The sequence below is a fragment of the Diceros bicornis genome, chromosome 5, assembly GCF_020826845.1.
Source record: "Diceros bicornis minor isolate mBicDic1 chromosome 5, mDicBic1.mat.cur, whole genome shotgun sequence".
Taxonomy (NCBI): domain Eukaryota; kingdom Metazoa; phylum Chordata; class Mammalia; order Perissodactyla; family Rhinocerotidae; genus Diceros; species Diceros bicornis.
Window position 1 is genome coordinate 64,797,219 of NC_080744.1, and position 23,169 is coordinate 64,820,387.

General features: G+C 44.0%; 1 protein-coding gene across 1 annotated transcript in view; it reads left to right on the top strand.

Annotated features, from left to right (window-relative positions):
• The window catches only part of THSD4 (thrombospondin type 1 domain containing 4), a 561,131-nt gene that overhangs the window by 111,064 nt on the left and 426,898 nt on the right, over positions 1–23,169 (top strand). Inside the window, exons 5-6 of the mRNA XM_058541977.1 lie at positions 4,170–4,617; positions 16,859–16,961. Coding sequence (XP_058397960.1) covers positions 4,170–4,617; positions 16,859–16,961 — 551 coding nt within the window. The remainder of the gene's footprint in view (positions 1–4,169; positions 4,618–16,858; positions 16,962–23,169) is intronic.

Genomic DNA, 23,169 nt, shown 5'->3' on the forward strand with positions numbered 1-23,169 from the left:
GTTATGAACATTCATGTACAAGTTTTTGTGTAAATATATGTTTTCATTTCTGTTGGGTATATACTTAAGATTGGAATTGCTGGGTCATATAATAACACCACATTTAACTTTTTTTTTTTTTTTTTTTTTTTTGTGAGGAGATCAGCCCTGAGCTAACATCCGCCAATCCTCCTCCTTTTTTTTTTTTTTTTTTTGCTGAGGAAGACGGCCCTGGGCTAACATCCGTGCCCATCCTCCTCCACTCTACATGGGACGCCGCCACAGCATGGCTTACCAAGCAGTGCGTCGGTGCGCGCCCGGGATCCGAACCAGCGAACCCCGGGCCGCCGCAGCGGAGCACGCGCACTTAACCGCTTGCGCCACCGGGCCGGCCCCCACATTTAACTTTTTGAGGAACTTCCAGATAGTTTTCCAAAGTGATTGCACCATTTTACATTTCCACCAGGAATGTCTGAGGGTTTCAGTTTCTCTACCTCCTCTCCAACACTTGTTATTATCAGTCCTTTTTATTATAGCCATCCTAGTGGGTGTACTCTCATTTTGTAGGGTGTCTTATTTGCCAAAGTTTGTAGAGCTAGTCAGTGGCCAAGCTAGACCTTTTTTTTTTTTTAAGCAAATACTTGTATGATGCATGCTCTATCCTAGGCATTGTGTAAGTCCTTTGCTCTTACTAAGTCATTTACTCTTTACGACAACCAATAAGTAAGGTACTGTTATCATATTTATTATAAATGCATACCGGGTCATGACTGGGCCTAGGGTACAGCATTTAAGGAGACATCACTGTCAGGTTTGATCAGCACTCGCACGACCCTGAGAGTGTCTGCTTAAATGTTGCTCCCTATGTGCGTCACTGGCCTCATTCCTGTCCTGGCCCTGTTTGAAGAAACTGAGGCATCAAAAGATTGGGTAACTTATCCAAAGTTTCATGATTAGTAAGTGGCAGAGCTGGGATTCAAACCCAGGAAACCTGGCTTCAGAGTCCAAGTCATTAACCACCATGCTATGCTAACACCCATGTCCTTGATCCCAAACTGGGCTTTTTTCATTTCTTTCTCGAGGTCCAACCTTCCAAAATTAGCCAGAGCTTTGACAAGTGTGGAATTGGAGTAAAATCCCAAAGATAGGTTATGGGGAGACCAAGCAGAACTAATTGACCTCACAGCCCCCCAGGCACCTACCGCATGCTCCCCTGGAAGGGTTAACTGGCCCCACAGATTCCCTCGGCCACGTCTGTGCTTATTATCTCAACTCTGCGTAAATCTGCCCAGTTCATGGAGGCCCCCCTGCAAGTGGCCAGATGGACTCTGTCCTGGTGGGAAGAGGCCCTTCTGAACCGTCAGAATGATTAGCTCTGACTGCCGTAAGGAAAACACACGTTCTCTTGGCCAAGTGGGGATGCATCTTTTGCTTGTCCAAGTGTTCTGAGTCAAGTATACAGAAATCATCTCTCTCATAATCACACCCTAATTGGCCTCTCATTCTCTTGAGTCTGCTTATCAGAATTAGCTAGTCATTTGTTTTCAAATCATTATCTTTCCAATGGTGTTGCTGTTTGTGTGGGTTTCGAATGGTTCTCCAGGGCCAGCCCCGTGGCTTAGTGGTTAAGTGTGCGCGCTCCGCTGCTGGCGGCCCGGGTTCGGATCCTGGGCACGCACCGACGCACCGCTTCTCCGGCCATGCTGAGGCCGCGTCCCACATACAGCAACTAGAAGGATGTGTAGATATGACATGCAACTATCTACTGGGGCTTTGGGGGAAAAATAAATAAATAAATAAAATTATGAATGGTTCTCCAGTTTAGGCAGAGCCTCCCATAAGGCAATGTGAATACAAAAATATACATTTGCAGGTGTATATGTTACGCCCTCAGCGATGATGGGCAGCCTGTGGAAAGACGCTTACACAAGTCATCAGCCAACAGTGAGTTCTCCCTCAGCTTCCTCTGCTCTGCAGGAGTGAGAGCAAGTCAGTCCTGGTCCAGCGGCTCTCACTGGATGAGCTGCGGCAGTGCAGCCGGGCCCAGGCCAGCAGATTTTTGTATATGTCACAAACTCAGAGGTTTTTAAAAAAAATGTTATAGCTATCTGTCTCCACTGAAAGTGGTAAATTTTGTTGTTGAATTCTCACCCTTTTGTTTGGAATTTCAATTCTGTTCTATGACTTTGTTTCAAAGCGATGGGTCTGTGGACCAGCAGCAAGAGCATCACCTGGAAGCTTGTTGGAAATGCAGAATGTCAGGCCCCAGCCTGGACCTCCTGAATCAGATCTGCCTCTTAACAAGATCCATGATTCTTGTGCACATTCAAGTTTGAGAAGCACTGCTCCATGTGTCTTCATTTCTGTAATACCCTCAGCTGGGGTCTCCACCCCGTACTTATTTTGAGGCTAAAATTTTTGGTAGCCTTTCAGGTCTTAACCAAAAAGACACACACCACAGAAATTCTTTCCTTCGTCTTTGCATGATGTCATTCATTTTACCTGGCCTACCACAAGAAAGAAAAAGGCAAATTACATCCAAGTTATATATATTTTTAAGACCAGCTTCTTAATTGCATCTCTTAAAGCAGCGTGCTAGATCCCCCATCATTAACAGGGTCCCAAGTGTTGCCAAGATTAGTTGAGAAATGGCTAAAGGCAAAATAAACACTGTAGCACAGTTGAATTCAAAACCATATCAGCTAAGAATGAAGGTGCAATTAGTGATAAAGATGTTAATAATTAGTTGTGGTCTGTTAAATTTTATATTCAGTCGTTATGTAGAGTGAAGAGAGAATTTCCTCATGAGGGCAGAAATTAATGTTTCACCTTGATTGCTATTTTAATGTGCTTATTTTAATGGAGCCATCCTGTAGAAACCCTTGGGCACATTTCCAGTTTTACGTAAACATAGAATTAATTATTATGAAAGCATATAATTTTAGAGCTGGAACTACCTTCGCAGTCATTTAATCTAGTTTGGTCATTTTACAAAAAAGTAAGAGTTAGGTGACTTACTTAAATCCTTCCACAGAGTATTGGAACCTTGTGTCCCAACTCTCAGACTAGGGATGGTGAAGCCTTCTTAGGTCCCTCCAGACAGAAGTGCTTCCTCCTGCCTCCGAGTTCCCAAAACACCATTTGTTGTATTGCTTCCAGGGCCTTTCTGCAACCTGTGTAATGTTCTAGTTGCTTGCAGTTGTAAGGTTGGGGTCTTGGGACCTCTATCTGATTCACTTTTATGTTTCTTCACCATTCCTAGCTCTGTATTTTGCAAACAGTAGTTGCATAATAAATTTACATGCAGTGGTCTTCTGGAGCTGTTTTCCCTGCTCCCTAGAGCTGATTGTGTCTTCACATTGGTAGCTTGACATTGGCCATGGTGGGAGTATTTACACCACGGGCAAATGCTACAAATCAGGGCTTTCTTTCCCCTTGGAAGCCAGTTATTAAACATTTACCACCATACCACTGTTTACATGATTTTCCTAAGGTCTTACAAGGCAACAGGTCTTGACAAAATCTAAAGATCCTTACCAATGTGAAGATGACCGTTCACCCATTGCTCAGCATGGGTTGCCTCGAGAGTGATGGAGTAGCCAGTTGCTCAATCTCTTTCTCATTTCTTCAGAGATTAAGTTTGACCCAGTGCAAGTCAGGCCTCAGGACTGCATTAGAGTGTGGTTGTTTAGCTAAGTTCCACTTCCCTGGAAAAGCTATTTGGGCATGAGTGGTAATGGAAACGGTCTGAAATATCAGGCACAGTTGAGTAAGAAAAAATCCACAAATTATTATCAGAAAAAAAGTGAACGGGAAGTTACTGTGGCTGAAATTACAATTATATCTTTATACTTCTCGAAAAACCTTCAGTGGCTCCCTACAACCTACAAAAATGCCCCAACCCTCTGACATAAGTCACATACGGAGCACAGCTTATCATTCTAACCTCATTTTCAACTACTCTCATCACCCAGTGTTGACTCCTACCCACATTCTGCTTTCCAGCCTCTGTTCCAGCCTCCATGATCTTCCCCTCTCCTGGAATGCCCTCCTCCACCTCCCTGTTCCACCACAGGCTTTCTCCCAAGCTTCTGTTCCTACCCAGTCCCCTCTACCATGGATCAGAGTTTCTGGGCTAACATGAAAAATCCTATGACTGTTCATCTCCTCTCTTGTGTGTCTCTCTTTAGGAGCAGGACCCAAGGTCCCATCGGCCCTGGCAAGTATGGCTATGGTAAGGCGCCGTACATCTTACCACTGCAGACGGACTCTGCACACTCACCGCAGAGGCTTCGGAGGCAAAGGCCCTCATCTCAGCATTCCAGGTCCCAGGGAGCATCTGGTCCTAGCCATGGCTACAGCCCGCCGGCCCACCGGGCGCCCCAGCATGGGTCTCTGTACCAGAGTGACAGTGGCCCTCGTTCTGGACTGCAGGCCTCAGAGGCCTCTGTCTACCAAGTGCCTTTGACCCATGACCAAGGCTTCCCTGCAGCTTCAAGTCTCTTCCATAGCCCGGAAACAGGCAGCAGCCATGGCGTGGGGGCACACAGGGCAGCTCAGAGCTTCTCCCAGCCTGCCCGGTCTACAGCAATCTCCTGCATTGGGGCCTATCGGCAGTACAAGCTGTGCAACACCAACGTGAGTACTCACTGCCTCTTACTGGGCCTGGGATCAGCTGCTACGCTTACCTTTCTGTTGATTGGCAGTGAACATGTGGAAGACACTGAGGGCATGGCTTTTTAGGCCGTGTTAGTGCACCTTTTTATATTCCCTCCCACTCTTTTCTCTCCATGTAGTCTCCTCATATACTTCTCTTTTTTATAAGGTTATTATTTTAGTAACTGATGAATAACTTCTTGAATCATTACTGATAATCACGATTGCTGCCTATCCAACAACCCCCAAATGCGCAGTGACTTTATGTCAACAATATTTATTCTTTGCCCGTGGGTCTGTGAGTCAAGTGCAGTTGGCTAATTTAAGGCAACCAGTGGTGGAGCCAAAGAAGTGGGAGCTTTAGGAGGTTTGACTAGCATAGGTATCGTCCAGTAAGTTTCCTGGAGGCCCCCTGCTATTCCAGGCATCGTGAAAAAGTCTGATAGGAAATAACTTGATGAAGATCCAAGAGCTGATGAGGAGCAAAACAAATTATAAATGGAAACTAGATCAGATGACCAAATGTTTTTTTTTTAAATATCGGTTTAAAGACTATAGATAAAAGAGAAAGGAATGAGAGAATGTTTAAAGGTTAAATTTCCAAGTTACTATATTTTTCATTAATAATTTAATCTGCCTTAATACTCCGTTACCAGTAACAGGACAGCTGTTATATATTAGCTTCAATTTCCTCATTAAACATATATTTCCTGCTATAGAGTCCATAGAAATGACTTAATTTGTGATTTTAATAATTACTCTGAATGCCTGGATTGCTTTTTAGCTTGTTCTTCCACTGGCAGACTTCAGGAATTCTTAATTTTTGTAAAGCAGTAATTTTTCTAAGGCCATTACTAATCAGTCAACCAGTAAGTTTTGAGCATCGTTGCTTGTCTTGTAACAGACCAGACGCCATGGAAGAGAAAAGTCATATTATCTACCTCATAGAGTTGTTATGAGGGTCAAATGAGGTGATGTTAAGAAAGTGCTTTATAAATCGAAAAGAAATACTTGTGTCCATGATCAGACATGGTCCCTGTTCCTGAATATCCATTGCTATCCTTTTAAAATGAAATGAATTCATTTCTAATATAGAACATATTTTCCCATTGACTAGTGTGTTTCTTAATTTTGAAGACCAAGTAAATCATAAAGAGAAGAGAAAAGAGAAGGCATTTGGCATATATGTGGACCTGATGTCTATTTAGCATTTCTTTCATTTAATCTACTTTTTTTTTTGCTGAGGAAGATTCGCCCTGAGCTACCATCTGTTGCCAATCCTACTCTTTTTTTGCTTGAGGAACATTATCCCTGAGCTAACATCTGTGCCAGTCTTCCTCTATTTTGTATATAGGTCGCTGCCACAGCATGGCCGAGGAGTGGTGTAGGTCTGTGCCCGGGATCAGAACCCGCAAACCTGGGCTGCCGAAGCCGAGCACACCAAACTTAACCACTACACCATGGGGCCGGCCCCTAATCTACATTTTTTAAACATGCGTTTTTTGCTAGACGTATGCTGCCAACAGCAGGGCTGTCTCTCCCCATGTAGAAGTTGTGGCTTCTCTGGGTGCTGGGGTAACTCCAAACTAAGGAGATTGAATTGCAAGGAATCTTAGACAATTCTTGTGAATTCATGATGTCTGTTGTCATTCTGGAAGTTGACAAAATAATGTCTCAAGCTGAGGACAAAGAAGTAAATGTAGACAAAGGATTGTGCAGGTTTAATTCCCACTCTTGCACAGTGTCTTCCCCAGTGCACTCCATCATCCCAAGTCACATCCTACTTACCCTTATTGAGAGATGTCATTCCTTAGAGGTCCTATTACTGCATATCTTCTTTTCATAAGCCCATGGCTTCTTGTGACTTGGGCCATAACCCATGTGCACTTTAAAACTCCCTGTGTTAGGGGTCCCTAAGACTTCTCCTAAGTTTGATGATTTGCTAGGAGGACTCACAGGACTCAGCACATAGTCGTACTCACAGCTATGACTGATTACAGTGAAAGGATGCAGAGCAAAATCAGCAAAGAAAGGCACGTGGGGCAAAGGCCAGAGGACAGCAGGCACAAAGTTCCAAGTCCTCTCCCAGTAGAGTCACATAGGACACACTTAATTCATCTAGCAATGAGTTGTGACAACACATGTGAAGTGTGTCTACCAGAGAAGCTCTTTAGAGACTGAGCCTAAGGTTTTTATTAGGGGATGGTCACACAGGCATCCTCTGCCTGCCACATACCCAAATTTTAGACTCCCAGGAGGAAAGCATGGGTTCAGCATAAACTATCTTGCTCGTACAAATAGTTTGGGCATAGTGAGTCACTCCTATCACTTAGGGAGTAATGGAAACCCTTCTGAAATCCAGGTTCCCAGACACCAGCCAAAGACCAACTTTGCAAGCAGGCCTTTCTGAGGAGAGCAGTATCAGTCCTGTTGTCTTATTTGCACATCCCGTTTGTGAACCTATGTGCTCCAGCATCTTAGCATCAATGACCTGATGTAGAAATTTACATATCCTCCTCAGTGTCCACATGAAGAGATGACATGAATCCTCAAATTATGTAAATTTTCCTATTCAAAGAGGAAAAAGGTGAAGGACAATATGGTCAAAAATTAGACTAATCTGACAGAGAATACAGATTATTACTTATGTCCTCTCCAAAGATTAATAAATAATGCATACATTTAGAGATCTCTGCCAATTATTATCTGGGCGAAGAAAAAGAATGGAAAGTAGGCCTGGGCAAGTTGGAAATATCCACTGACTTTAGAACTCCATCCCTTAAACTAAATACCCAGTATATCCAGCCCCAGTTTTTGGTGGAACATCCCCTTTCTAAGACCACCCTCACAGTAGAAGGCTCACTCCTGAGATGTGTGGTAACACATACGAGGGTGGTCTAAATTAGGAGAAATGATTTTGCAGGCTTCCATATCTTGGAACAGTGTCTCATCATTGGTCGTGATCCGTCCCTCAACACCCTTATGGTCCAATGGCAGAGAAGGTGCCAAATGCAGCCACTTGTAAGTCATTGAGCTTGGTGCTGGAGCATTTAGTGAGGGGAAAGACCTCTGGGAGGACAGAGCAGGAGGCCACAGGGTTGAGGAAAACTCCACTGAGGAGGGCGTACTTGAGATGGACTTTCAAGGATGGCCAAAAAAGAGAAAAGAGCGTTGAGGGCAAAAGAATCAGCTTAGTCAAGGACAGGAAGGCAGGATTGTGTCAGAATCTCAGGGGCTGCAATGCTTGCCAGGTGGTAGGGACCCTCCTTCCTGTCCCTCCCACCTCCTCCCATCCACTTTAAAGAATCGCAGTCTTAGTGGGGAATTTATTCTTTAACATCTCAAAATACAGAAATGTCACATGGGCCTTGCTTGACTTTCATACATGAGCTACATGGGTGAGAAACTTTTTAAAACACAGTGCAAAGTCAGAAAGCAATTCTAATCCACTGGTTTAATTGGGTGTTAGGCCTGTAAGGCAGTGTGGGAGAGTGGGCTTGGGAGCAAAGCTGAGCTGGATGCAAACCTCAGTTTCTTTGGGCAAGTTATTTAACTCTCTGAGGACCATCTATCAAGTGGGGATAACAGTAGTACCCACTCCATAGGGTTGATGCGATGTTCAGATAAGATCATGTATATAAGGCACTGGGTAGGGTGCTGACACATTGTTAGTAAATAAACCATTTTGACCCAGATAAGTAAACATGGCTTATGTGCCTCTCTGCAGATAGGAGTGGAGTAAGGTCTCCCCATATCTGAACAGCTTCCAGTTTCTAAGTGCTGAGTCATGAAATTGTGGATGAGATGGTCAGCCTTACTCAGAGTCCCCTTTGTCCTCTGGGTTAGCTGTGGTTGACAGGCCTTTCGCTTTGTCCAACAATAAAACAAGATTGCCGAGTGACCCAGCATTTTGGTTGTGATGTAGTTTCGCTGTAATCACCCTTGGGTCATATTTAAAGTGATGAAAGTGAAACTATAGATAACTTCATGCCAAGGAATTCTTTACACCCTCAAATGTGCATGTTTAACATGAAGCCCTATCTTACGAGGTCATCTGGGAATGTGAAGCATTCTAATGTGTCTTTAGGATTGTTTGATTCATAGAAGATGTCCTCTATGAAATACTGCAAAATCAATAATAAACGCAGCACTAATGATCTCTGAAGGTAGACTTTAAAGATAAAGAAGGGTTTTTTTCTTGCTTATAATGTGTTTGAGGAAGTTAAGGTGGCAAACCCCAGGATGGATAGAGAATCTATGGTCTTAGAGCAGGCATCAATCTTAGATATCTACTAGTGCAATGCTCCAAGTCACTCACTATTGCAGGTTCTTGCTTGGAGTTCATAAGCACAGCATGGGCATTGACTAAGTGGGGTCAGGTGTTAGGCTGTGGGTCCAGTGGGAAAGAGAGACTCGTAAATAGGTAATAACAAGTGCGTGGCGTAGGCACCACTGCACCTGCTGCCTAGGCACTGTGAGATCTCCGGACAGTGGAAATTAACCTGGCCTGGGTGGAGTCAGTGAAGGCCTCCTAGAGAAGTGCAGGCTACCCAGGTGAGGGGAGGATTTTCTAGGAAGAGGGGTGACAGGGATCCTAGAGGCCCTTTGTGCTCCCATAAGGGCTGAGGAGCAAGAAGGGGGTGCTTGAGGGGCCTCTTGGTGGAATGAGATGTTTTTCCAATGAGTGATGTCTTCACCTGCAACTATGTCAGCAGTGAAGGGGAAACACAGGGAGGTATCCAAGGTTTATCCTCAGCCCTGCACTTTCTCAGCTGTAGCTAAAAATAATAAACACTCAAGGAATCGAGTAAATGGTTAAGTTTCTTCTTTGTGGAAGCTTATTGAAGGCCAAGATTTGGGAGCAGAAGAACTAGGGTCTCTATAGAGGTGAAACAGGGGAAGAGAGAACCACGCTGCAATCCCTCTGGTGACTGAAGGATGTAATTAAAATAAAATTCGTTTCTACTCGCTGTTTCTGGGGTATTGTTTTATTATTTGCTAAATACGTTGATCACCCCAACACTTTAAGCCCTTTGTCTTGGAGGCCTAGGTGTCTCTCTTGCCACCTTCCTTTCTTAAAGCACTCTGAACTGGACGCTTTCTCCCTGGGGAGGAGACTGACATTCCGCTCCTGCACCTTCTGATGAAGGGGGGCTGTAGGGAGTCCGCTGTGCAAGGTGGGGACCAGGTTATGAATTTTTAAAGGGCTTTGCTGCCAAAGGAGGCGTGATGCTGAGTTTAGACAAGGTGCACTTAACCTTATGAGGGGAAAAACTGCTGGAGCTAAAAGCAGCTTTTAGCAAACACAGCCCGATGAGTTCTGGTATCTGTGACTCTCCAGTAAATTTCCCTGGAGTGAGACTGGCTTCTGACAATGGATTTGTCCCTGTGGAGTTGTTTCTGCCTCAAAGTAAGTGAAAATGAAGGGAAAATGTTTGACAAATCTCAAATGTAGCTAAGTTCCCTTTAGGCAGTTCTAATTCCACCCCATTTCTAGTCTCACGTTGAATGAAAGAGGAGCTGACAAACAACTTCCTGACTGTAGTTTTAAGGAGAAATTAGCAGATGGGCCAGGTAACAATTCAGTGTAATTCTGTAAGATGTAAAACTTGCGAGGAACTGTGGGGCCAGTTACTGGATGGATAGGCCATCTAACTGGGGGGCTTAACGTAAGTTTCTCTAATCAGAGCTTATCACCAACCTCCTTATCTGGGAAATACATGCTAGGGTCAGTGCTTTTTGCATCATTCTGCTTTCCTCTCAGACCACTAGGAATTCTCCATAGAAAATTCTCTGATTGATTTTTTGATATTCTATCAATGACCTTTCATTTATATATGAAATATATATGCGAATATATAAATATTAAACATTAAATATATTTATTAAATAGAAATACTTGCATATATTTTATATGGATAAAATATATGTGTATGAATCATACACACACATATATATGAATTGTTCACAATTGTCACTTTTCTTGATTGTAAAAAGTAATACAAATTGTAAGAAATATCAGTGGTAGAGAGAGGTATATTTACTAGTCCCTCTCCCAAGGTGTAATCACAGGCAATCATTTTTAATTTTTAGTTCTTACGGTCATTCTTTCCCTAACTCTAAATAGCATACTAATACTTCTGCTTCTTGATATATCAACTTCACATCTTTCCCGTCAACTCCTCACTCTGGAAGATGAAGAAATGACCCCCTTTCTTCCCACTCGGCTGATCTCTGCTAGTCACATTTTTATTTTCAGTTATATTTTTGATTATACATAATATAGTAACTTATATTTTCTTGATTTATCAACATTAGGAAGGATCAGTTGACTTCTTGCATTGTAAGATTAGAAATTTAGTGCCCAAATGGTTCACTATGGTCTTCTCATTGGATGACATGTTTTGTTTATGTATTTTTCTCACCTTGGCCCGTGAAATCCCCACAAGAGACTGTTGTGAGGGATTCTTCTCTGTATCCTCCATAGTCACAACACCTGCCACATAGGAGGGGCCCAATGAATGTTTGCCTTTGAAAGAATTGCACTTTCTGCCCTGGCAGATAGATAGCACAGGGGAAGGAAGCCAGTCATATTCATGTGATCCCTAAGGTAGCCACTAGGAAATTTTGTGCTCCTTGGAGGAGTGGGAGTTTTGAATGTTTTAGAAAGTTTACATTTTGCCATATACTTCCTAATTAGTTAGAAAAAAGATATTCTCTTTTAGACCTTCTTAGAGGCGTAGAGATATATAAATAATCTAAGGAGGGAGAAATAAATAAGCACTCCTGGGATAGGCTTAGATTTGTATGGACGTGTGTTCAGAGTACTTAAATATATAGGGTACTCCTGGATGAATGGATGGGCTTAGCCATATTAATATCTTTTGAGTCTTGATGTGTATATGTATTGTATTGAATGTATCGTCTGTATTGATGTGCATACTGAATGAGAGGGAAATGCTTTTCTCTAGAAGAATATTATGAACTTGGATGGGGAAAAAAAGTGTTTGAGAACTAAGAAACCCTCAGGTTTTTTTTCTTTTTTTTTTTTAAACCCAAAGCCTTGACCCAGCTCTTTTGGATGAACCAATTCGCTGTCTAGAGGAGCCCTGAAAGTGGTGGGAGGTGGCAAAAGAGTTGTTGCAAGGTTGAGTTTGTTCCAAGTGACTTGAGAAAGCAGATATTAAATATATTTGAAAAATGTGCTGAATAACTTGTAAGAAATTTTGGTCCATGGTTATATTATCCTACAGCTGGAAAACAGGCTTCATTTTCCAGCTGCAGAAGAGAAAGGAGGGGAATGTTTGCTCAGAACACCTACCTTTCAGGCGCTTACAACTTCTGGAACTGCTGGATTCATTTTTGATGTCTACTTAGATTCTAACTCAGCTAATATTTATTGAGCATTACTACGAGCTAGAAACCTTAATGTATTACTAATTTAATCTTCACAAGAATCCTTGGGTGGCGGGAGTGGTGCTGGGTTTGTTACTGAAATGGGGTCACTTAGGTTTAGAGAAGCAAAGTGCTTTGCCCAGGTCACATAGCCGCTTTCTCATGGCAGTGCAGGGACATTTTCTAGATGTCTTTTTTCAGATTTCTTCATGTGGTAATGTTAAATACATCATATGTTGCTATGGCAGCTGGCCTTTTGATTGACTCCAAAGCAATGCAAAGGATAAAAAAGTGCATATCTGGTCCAGGCAGACTTCAAGGTCGTGTTCTTTGGTGCCACCTTCATTGGGGATGATGCTCTTCAGTCTCCTGGGGAACTGAAAGTAATTAATTACCAGAAGGTAAGTGTGTGATCACCGACAGTGGCCTCTTGAGCAGTGAAGTTAGGTACTGGCAGTTGTCATCTCAGGATTAACCAGGGTCGCTAGAAACAGCCTGAGTTTCCATAATACTCTTTGTGACTCATAGCAACCCCAGGCAATTGTCTCGATGGGACTTTGGATAGAGCCTGAAGTGCTTTACAAGGATTCGACTCATTCTATTAAAGTACATCTTTATTCCTCTTCCCATAAGAGACCAGTGGAAACATCCCTCCCTCTTTTGGGTGGAAGGGAGTCATTTGAAGGAGGTTGTCTTCCAGGGGCATTTCTTGGCTGTAAAGCTCCAGTCTTTGCTGGCCCCATCCTGAGTGAGCCTGATCTCCATCTACATGGCTTTTTCCCTGTCTCAGTTTTCTGGCCTGAAGATTGCAAGAATCTGTGCCCATGGAAAGGATTAGCTGTCTGCAGGAAATCTGCCCAAAGCCAATTCACAGTGTGTTATAGAGACAATTACTGATAAGGTGAGGGTGACTCAGTCTATGGCATCAGGAAACAACCCACTTGAAATATAACAAGTGTAAAATGATCTGAAACCTGAAAGTTTTAACTTCAGAGAGTCTGTTACAATGAGAGGAGATCGTATACTGATAATAGTATGACAAGTACAAACAGATGTAATCTACAAAAGAGACATGAAACAGGATGTCCCAGCCCTGCTTGGTTTTCATCCTCAATCCACAGCTCCCTGCTCGTTACAGCTGGGGTTACTTTACCAGGCCTCAGAGGCTGAATCTGACCTTGGTTTCTAGGACCTTTCCTGACAGGAAACAGGAAGGAGTTAAGGCCCTCTTGCCTGAGGACCCATTGCAAATTGACTTTGCTGTCCACACAGTCTTGAGGGGTACATGGCATGGTGGTTGCTGGCCTAGGTTCTGGTGTCTGGGTTCAAATCCTGACTCACCACTTGCTCTGTGACCTTGGGCAGCTCATTTGACTTTTCATTGCCTTGGCTTCTTCATGTGGAAAATGGGTATAATAATTGTGCAGATTAAATGAGCTAATATACATAAATCTTATGGTGGAATATCTGGCATTTAGTAAGTGTCAGTAAAAGTTAGCTATTCTCAACATCATCTTCATGACTCCGGGCTTCTACCTTCCTCGCCTGTACCATAATTCTGCCTCAATAACCCACGTCCATGTGTGGGCCCTGTGAGCCTTGCACTTCTCTGGCCAGGTCTCTCTCCTCCCCAGGAAGTAGTGCCCTACCTCTAACTGGCAGCTTGCCTGGCATCATGTGAGTCCCTGCTCAGGGTCACGCACAGGGCCATGCCCATCTGCCAGGGCACCTTGTTACCTTCTGCTGCACCTTCCCATGCTAGGTGCTTGCTAGATACCATAGTGAACCTTGGGCTCAGCTGCCTCCTGGCAACTGTAGGTAGATTTGCTGCCTTAGCACCTGACTCCCCACTGTGGGTCTGATGCTACGTTAAGCCCTCCTGCCTTAGGAGGTAACTGGGCCATGCTCGGATATAAGGAACTTGTTGATGACCAGGGACCGGATATCCTGAGTGACTCATCACAGGTGACTGGTTGGCTTGGCAGATGCATATGGATGTAATAAGACCGCCAGGTGTTAGTGGAGTATTAAAACACACTGTAGGTTTGTAAACTACAAGCGCATGCAAAGCTGGCTGAGGGCCAAATGTGTTTGGAAGGGTTCAATACTGGTAAATTTTTATTACATAAATATTATATATGTATTGCAGAAAAATTAAACAATACGAATAAACCAAAAGTTAATTGTAAAGAGAAAACCTCTATAATCCACCTTCCAGAGATAACTTTTAACCTCTCTCTCTCTCTCCACACAACACACACACACAATGATTTTAACACTTTTTTCGCTTGATGGATTGTGGACTGCTTTCCATGTCATGAAATGTGCATTTGTATCATCAAATGTTGAGCAATTCAAAATGATTCTGAAGGTGCATTGGTTCGTGGTTTGGTCTATTGCGATACTTTGCTGATGGAGAGAAAAGGATTAAGCAGACTGGCCAAGTTTGTGTGGTCTGCAGCTTCCAATTCTGGTAACTGCCACCAGGCTAATTAGGATGGCTTCTGGCTGTACGTGGGTGTGGTTATTCGAGAAACAGGACATTTAGCCCCCTTGTTCTGGTCTGCTTCCATTATGAATACCTGCAACCAGCAGCTCATCTGTAGTTTCTGATTATAGCCAGGGTGGGTGGTCAGCGCTCTGGGCTCTCTTCCTATGTCCTTGTGGGACCTTTGGCAAGATACACCGCTTCTCCAGGCCTCAGTTTCCTCATCTGTAAATTAAAGGAGTTGGATTTGATTCTTTTCTGCCCCAACACTGCATGTTAAGTAATTTGGAGTGAGATTGAGGCTTGGGTGTGGCTCTTAATTGCTGCACAGTCTGGTGCCAGGCAGGCGGCACCAGAATCACCTGAGGGAGCAATTCAAGCATATTTTCCTAGGTCCTCTTCCCCACCCTCCCACTGGGGTGAGGCCCAAGAATCCATATTTTTTTTTTCTCGGTGAAGTAGACTGGCCCTGAGCTAACATCTGTTGTCAATCTTCCTCTTTTTGCTGAGGAAGGTTGGCCCTGAGCTAACATCTGTGCCCATCTTCCTCTATTTTGTATCTGGGATGCTGCCACAGCATGGTTTGATGAGCAGTGTGTCAGTCTGTGCCCGGGATTCGAACCTGCGAACCCTGGTCCCCCAAAGTGGAGCACGTGAACTTAACCACTTTGTCACTGGGCCAGCCCCAAGAATCTGTATTTTTAACAAACTCCTTAGAGAGTCTTTCTCGTTGCAAGGATGGTGCTTTCTCCCAAGTCACCCAACTGATCACATTCTAGTTGAACTCTGGTTCGGGTCAAAGGGTTGTAAAAAGCATCTTAGCCCCAAATCCTTCAAGGAGACAGCTGGTATTGCTGGAAGTCTACATGGTTCCGGCTTTAGGGCTGCCAGCAGCATGGCTTCCAGAGCCCTTGGAGACAGCCTTCCCCAGCCTGTCAGCTCCTCACTGATTGTCAGAGCTCAGCCCACCCTGCCCATCCACCCAGCCCTTTTATTCCCGCCAGTTTCTATCACGTTCTGTTTCACATGGCTTCTCGCTCCATATGGTTTGGCTCAGGCTGCAGCAGGGTGATGACCACCCTGGGTGTTTGTACCAGCAGCCTCCCCCGACTGCCCTTTATCAAGACAAGACATTTTTCCTTCCACCTCGTTTCCTTCCTCCCTCTGTTACCTCATCTTCCAGAAGACCTGGGCTTTCTGAAACATACAGTAGGTTTCTTTATAAATCTTTCAGGACTTTGAGCTATCTTCCTAGCCATTCATTCCAGAGACTATACATACGGCTTTTAATATTTAAGGGGCCAGATTCCTTTCCCTTCTGATTATTAAAACACACACTCATACACACACACCCCACACTTAAACTGAGTGCAGCTAGGTTTAAAAAAGCTAGCTCATACTTTACCTGCAATTTGAATTACAGATTCTGATCTTCTTTTATTTCACATTTATTTATATGTCACACTTTGCTCATATTTACTATTAAAAATTAGAAGGAAATAAGCCACAAGGAGCTGGATATTTTCGTTGAGTAGTCTAGTGTATCAGAAGCACCTGGATAATTTGATAAAATACGGATTCCGGGACCCCATCCCAGATTTACTGAATAATAATCTTTGGGGGAGGGATCCAGGAGTTTGCATTTCCCATGAGATCTCTGGGTGATTCCTTTGTGTGCAGAGGCTGGGAGCGCCTGTGTTAGATGGTGGAGAGAATTTGCATAAGATGGGGAGGACGCTGAGATGCAGCCTGGTGGGCACCAGACTGCTTGGAGTTGAATCCAGCCTCTGTCCTTGCTGGCAGTGTGGCTCCTCCATGCCTCAGTTTGCTCATCTGTGAAAAATCTGCAAATCTAGCATATTTACCTCAGTGGTTGTTGTGAGGATTAAATGAGTTAATATGTGTAATATGTTTACAGCAGTGCCCACACATGGTAAGGGCTCTGCACATGTTTGCTGTGAATATTATCCCATGCACAGGAATGGCACGCACAAAGTCAAACAGATGGAAGTGGATGACCTCTTTGTGGGAGGTGAGCAGACCAATTTGTCAGGAGCAGAAGGTTTAGGTGACTGGTTTTCAAATTATGGTGTGCAAAAACTTAACCTGGGGAGCTTGTTAAAAATTTAGTGTCCTTCCAAAGATCTGACTTAGAGCTTGTGGAATGAAGCCTTGGGATCTGCATTTTAAATTTTCGATGTAGGTGATCAGCAAATTTTCAGAAACCCTGGTTTCCGTAGAGAAGGACTGGCATTTAAAGTTGGAGAGGTCTCCTGGGATTTGGCTGCGGCTATGGGGAAATATGGACACTAATTGCATATTTGCTCTCTGCTTTATTAGGTATGCCCAGAAAGCAGTAGAAGCATCCGAGAGGTACAATGTGCATCCTACAACAACAAGCCATTCATGGGCCGATTTTATGAATGGGAACCATTTGCAGAAGGTAAGAATAGACCCAGCCCTGTCCGTAGGAATTATTTTTATCTTTTCTCCAACCCTGTTGCCCTGTGGTTGATGCTGGAGGAATTGGTGTGCTCCTGGCTAGAGTGGCAATAGGGGAGAATGTGTGACCCCAGGGCACCGGGGAGCCTGCAGGGGTCTTTACCAAAGGTATGTAGCTCAGGTGACACCTGGACCATCAGTCAGATGGATTAGGCATTGATAGAAACAAGCAGCTTCTGAGGATGGCAGAGCAAGTGGGACAGAACAGGGTTTAAAGAACGGGTTGGAGCAAGAGGTTCAAATTAAGGTTATGAGGAGTGAGCAGGGATGGTTTCCCTTTTCTTTGGTTCCTGCTATAGGGGCTGGTGTGGTGGCTTAAGAGAACATGTAGGGTTGTAGGGTTGACAGCTGTTTGGCTTTCATTGTGAGGGGCCTCACATGCTGTTTCCAAAGATGAAGTGTGGTAGGCAGGCGTTGACCTCGGGACAAAGTTCCTGCCATTTCAAAATGACAGAAGATCCAATTTTGGTAGAACTTGTCAGTGCTGCTCTGGATCCTGGAGTCACCTTTCTTTGTTGAAACCCAGGTGATAACACGGCTTTTGGACTAAGAAGTGTTAAATTCTGAGATGTTTCTTCCCATCACAGGGAAAATGGGCTCCAAAGTGGTGATGGGTCAAGCAAAACTTGTGGGGTTCAATACAGACAGCCAAGTTGGCCAGAAAGAGAGAGTCCAGTTGTCCTCAGTGTCCAGCTGGAGAGCTCTGCCCAGCCTCAGCCCAAGACAGTGGCTGGGGCAGCTGTTGTTGGTAAAAACCCAGAGTGTGGAACACTGCTGCTATGTCCAGGATCTGGAGACATTGCCTTGGGAGAGAGCTTGATAGTGAGTTATGCTGATTTCATTACAGAATCTATGCCTGGAAAAGCCAAGCTGTGAAAGGTTGTGCCTAGGCGGAAGCCCTTGGGGAGGAGGAGGGGGAATTGATATCTGCTCTGAAATTGGATGCAAAATTGTTTTTGTCTGTGCATTTTTCTCAGAGGCGAGTCTGTAGCTTCTATTGGATTCTCAAAGTGGTCCGATGACCTCAAAATTGTTAAGGACTAACTTGACTAAAAAATTGAAACTATCAGATCCAAACAGGAAAGGTGAGCACATGAAACATAGAACCAGTTGGATGCAAAAGCGAGAGTGGCTACGAAGCTGGAGGGTGAGCTAGAGAAAGAAGCCTGAAGTGAATTTTTGATGCTGTGGATCAGAACTTGGTTCAGACTCTTTTCGTTCTTAAAAGCATTATGTTAAATGCAAGGTGGTATCCTGATGTGGATCCTGGGACAGAAAACGGGCACTGGTGAAATATACATAAAGTGTAGAGTTTAGTTACTAGTATTGTACTGGTGTTAATTTCTTACTTTTCATAAATGTACCATGGTTTATGAGATGTTAACATTAGAGGAAGCTGGGTGAGGCGCATACAGCTCTCTGTACTATCTTTGCAACTATTCTATAAATCTGAAATGACTTCAAAATAAAAATTTGTTTAAAAGGCATTGTGCTCCCAGTTAGCTAGGTCTTATATGCATTCTGATGAAGACAACGTCTAGGCTTTGTGTGGGTGAAGAAGAGCGCACTGGGTTGAATAGTTTCCTTCCCGGAACCTCAGAATGTGACATTATTTGGAAATAGGGTTGTTGCGAATGTAAATAGTTGAGATCCTACTGGAGTAGGGTCGGCAATTAATTGAGTATGAGTGGTGGTCTTATAAGAAGAGGAGAAAAGACACAGACATACAGGGAGAATGCCAAGTGACGATGAAGTCACAGAGATTGGAGTAATGTATCCACAAGCCGAGTAACACCAAGGATTGCCAGCAAGCACCAGAGTTTGGAAGAGGCAAGAAAGTATCCTTGCCTAGAGCCTTCAGAGAGATCATGGCCTGCCAACACCTTGCTTTTGGACGTCCAGAACTGTGAGAATAAATTTCTGTTGTTTTAAGCCACCAAGTTTGTGGCATTTTGTCATGGCAGCCCTAGGAAATGACTACGAAGAGGAAGAAACTAGGTACTGGACTGATTGAGATCTACCCACACGAGCAGATCAGGAAGTGGGGTTGGTGTGACCGATACCAGGAGATGCCCAGAGAAGTGAGGCGCATATCCAAAGTGAGTGACCACCTCACAGAGCTAGGTCTATTTGAGGCAGTGGTTCTCAGCCTTAGCTGCTCAATAGAATCACCAAGAAGCCTTCTAGAAATACTGATGCTTGGGCCCCACTCCCAGAGATTGTGATTTAGTTGGTCTGGGGTATAGCCTGGGCATCAGGATTTTTTTAAAGATCCTAAGTGATTCTAATGGGCAGCTAGGGTTAAGAACCTCTAATCCAAGAAGAAGGCAGGATCCCAGAAGAGGTGGTGACTCTAGCTTAAATTAAGGCACAGAGTCATGAGTGTTTCATAAACCGTGAAATGTATTCTTGTGTTGGAACAATAGTCTTGTCAGTACACATTTAGAGAAGTAACCCTGTCTTTTGTCTGAGCCACACCCTTGCTTTATTGCTAGCCATGGATAATAGCTGCTTTATTGTGATTAACTAGGAGGAAAGGTGAATTCCTCCAGTGGTGCACTGTGTATCTATTGTTTCCCCTGGAGCTGAAGCCGTTTGCTGGTCCTTCTCCGCATAGTTTGGGGTGGTCATCTGCCAATCACTGTTATCTGAGACCTCCTGATTGTGTCAAGCCCTGGTAGACTCAGGTCTGGTGTCAAAAGCGCTATGCGTGCCGCAAAGAACGCTCGAGCTACTGTTTTCATGTATTGCAAATATTCCCTGTGAAGGCCTGCTGTTGTCTGGTTTATGTATGATTCTACTTTTTCTCTTCTTTTGTTTGCCCTGAGTTGTGCTGGACTTTAAGTGTGAGTCCTGGGGGAGTTTTTTTTTAACATTTGATTTAACTTTTTCTTTTGGAAAATTTCAAACATATGTAAAAGTAGAGAGCATAGTATAATCGTGTAATAATAAACTCCTATATTCCTATCGCTTAATTTCAACAGTTATCAACTCATGGCCAATTATTTTCATATCTCACTCACTCTTCCCCACCCAGATTATGGGGAACTATTTGATTTCACATTATATAGCCTTGTTCATTGGTGGATATATTAATTAGAACTCTTAGTTGTGAGTGACAGAAACCCAACTTAAATACATTTAAACAAGAAGGATATTTTGTGGTCCTGTTACTGGGAAGTCCAAGAGGTGGACTTGGCTTCAGGTATGGCTGCATTCCAGGGATTCATTAACATTAGGGCCCTGCCTTTCTCTGTCTTTCTCCATCTCTTGGTTCTGTTTACTTACTTCTCAGGTGGGTGGGCATGCTCACATGGCTTTGAGCTTGCAATCGTAGTGGGAGAGACTCTCTCTCATCTAATGTTGTGGGTTGAACTGTGTCCCCCCAAAAGATATGATGTTGAAGTCCTATCCCTGGTACCTATGAACATGACCTTATTTGGAAATAGGGTCTTTGCAGATATAATTAAGATGTAAGTTAAGAAGAGGTCATACTGGAGTAGAGTGAGCCCTTAATCCAATATGACAGGTCTCCTTAAAAAAAGAAGAGACACAGAGATGCACACGGAGAGAATACTAGGTGATGACACAGGCCCAGACACAGAGGGAAGGTGCCCGGCCGTGTGATGACCAAGGCAGAGATTAAAGCCATGCAGCTATGAGTCAAGGTCCACCAAGGATTGCCGGCAACCACCAGAAACCAGGAAGAGGCAGGGCAAGATTCTTCCCGAGAGACTTCAGAGGGAGCATGGCCCTGCCAACACCTTGATTTTGAATTTCTGACCTCCAGAACTGTGAGAGAATAAATTCTTGTTGTTTTAAACCACCCAGTTTGTGCTAATATGCTATGGCAGCCTAGGAAACTAACATGCCCAGTGACGGTTTCAATCTCAGAAAGACCACGCTGTGATCTTGTGTGGATCTTGTATTCCCATCCCTGGACCTGAGTTCCGGGCATGGGGGTACTCCGGCTAGCTCAGGTCGTGTGACCAACCCTCTAGTAGGGGACCCATATCACATGAAGGGGAGGGGGGGAAGTGGGAATTGGGACAGACAGAAAAACAGAATCTTCTGCAAAAAATCATTCTATACTTCTTGACCATAAGCCGCTGAAATTTTCAATGAGCCAATTAGAATCCTGGTGTTTTACAAAGTAAAGAAAAATGCAGAATAGCAGCAGATTAGAGAAATTAGCTGTCTTACAGTGTGATACTTTACCTAGGGAATTCAGCATTCTTTTAAAATATTTACTGATATTAATTTGTCTCACATGCCTAGGGGAGGAGGAGCCCATGGTCACTGCAGTTGCATTTACTTTGGCTTTGTTTAAAGAATTCTTTTTGTTGCTAAGATTGTTTTCTTGATTTTGTTCTTCTTCCTCTTAAATGACCCCCAGGCTGACCAGTGGGAGGAAGATGCTGTTAATGTTTCTGCAGGATGTTCATACTTTACGGCTGGATTTTGCATTGGGCTCTTAGTTTTGTTTGGACGTCTGCTGCTATTTGCATGTGCCTGCTTAGGGAAACAGCTGGACTCATTCAGTCCAATGCCGCATAGAATAGTAAAAGCAGAGGACATTCTCTGATAAACACATTAATTTTACCACATGCTTCTTCCTAGGTCTTTAATCGCATTTCCTGGATATGGTGATCTATCCTGAGATAATGCCTCTAGGAGTTTTTCTCGTAGCCTTGGACCTAATATCGTAAAGATGATGGAAGTAGAATTCGGGTGCCCATGTGACCCTGTTTACCCAAGACCAGTGATGCTTTATGCCTGTCGCCCCAGTCCCCTTTCACTCTCAAAACCACTTTGGTTAATAAATTTTGTGGTCAACCTAGCTAGAATGGGACACTTTAATAGGAAAACTCTTGTTTAGATGTTGACATTGGGGAAAGTTGTACCTGTTTTCATGCCTAGGGTATTGGGGCTGGGCAGCACTGGAGTCTAGAGTTTAATCCATAGACCAGGGGACAGCTTTGTGCTTGCATAACTTAAGTGCACCATGTGGCCCTGAGAGCTGAACTAAATGGACTGGAAATCTAAAAGCTGGAGGTGAGGTTGAGTCAGAAATTGGAGGTTGCCAAGTGGTCACAGGAACAGGGCCATTGTATCTGTCAGGAGTGACTAGCTTATGCAGTCGTAACAAAGAACCCAAATCCTAGTGACTTAGAACAAGAGTTTGTCTGTTGTTCATGCTACATGTGTAATGTAGTATGTATTCTGCTCATTTGGGTTGATAGAACGCTGATAGAAGCTGCATTTCAACTTAGGCTTCCACGGAGGCAGGGAAGGGGAACAAGAGAATCATGCCCAGGTTCTTAAAGCTTCTGCCAGAAATGTTTCTGCTCACATCTCATTGGCCAAAGCAAGTCACATGTCACACTCAGCTTCAAGGGCAGCAGGGAGGTAGCATCCCACAGTGTGCTCAAAGGAGGAGAATGGAGTATCTGTGACCAGCCCTAATGACTAGCACAGGCAGAAATCTTTGACAAAATTCCCTGAATGCCTTCCTTGTAAGTTCAGGTGACTTTTATTAGACTGTTTGCAAGAAGAGTAGATTTTGCTCTGGGGAATATTAAAGGTGCCACACAGTCTCTAATAGCCACGGGGCTCGGAGCCACTTAGATCAAGTTCCTACCTTTGGTTGAAGCTCTGAGGGGCAGAGATGGAATGTTGGTGCCCAGGTGGCCAGGTGTGCTGCTTCACCAGTCCCACAGTCTGCCCTGGCACAGACACCACACTGGGGCGTGGGGCAAGGGCTGTCAGATAAAAACGTGGACAGTAATATCGAAACTGTGAGACATGAGGGAGGAAGGCTTAGGAGTGAGTGCTGGTGGACCTGGAATTAGGAGATTCATGTTTTAACGAAGCAGCTTCATTCCTAGTAACCTGGCACTCTCACTCCCCAGCCCACCCCTCCTGCACAGACAGTCCATAGTCATTAGGAACCTTTCAGAGTGGACAGGGCAGGCCTTAGGGAAGTGAGAGGAATAGTCCAGTAATACCCCCCACAAGACCCATTCTTGAACTCTCTTATACATGCCTAGGAATACCTGATAAGACTAGGCCATGTTTGTTTAGCCTATGAGCATACCATTGAGACTGAAGCAAGATCCCGAGGGAACCTCTTTGTGAAAACAAAACAG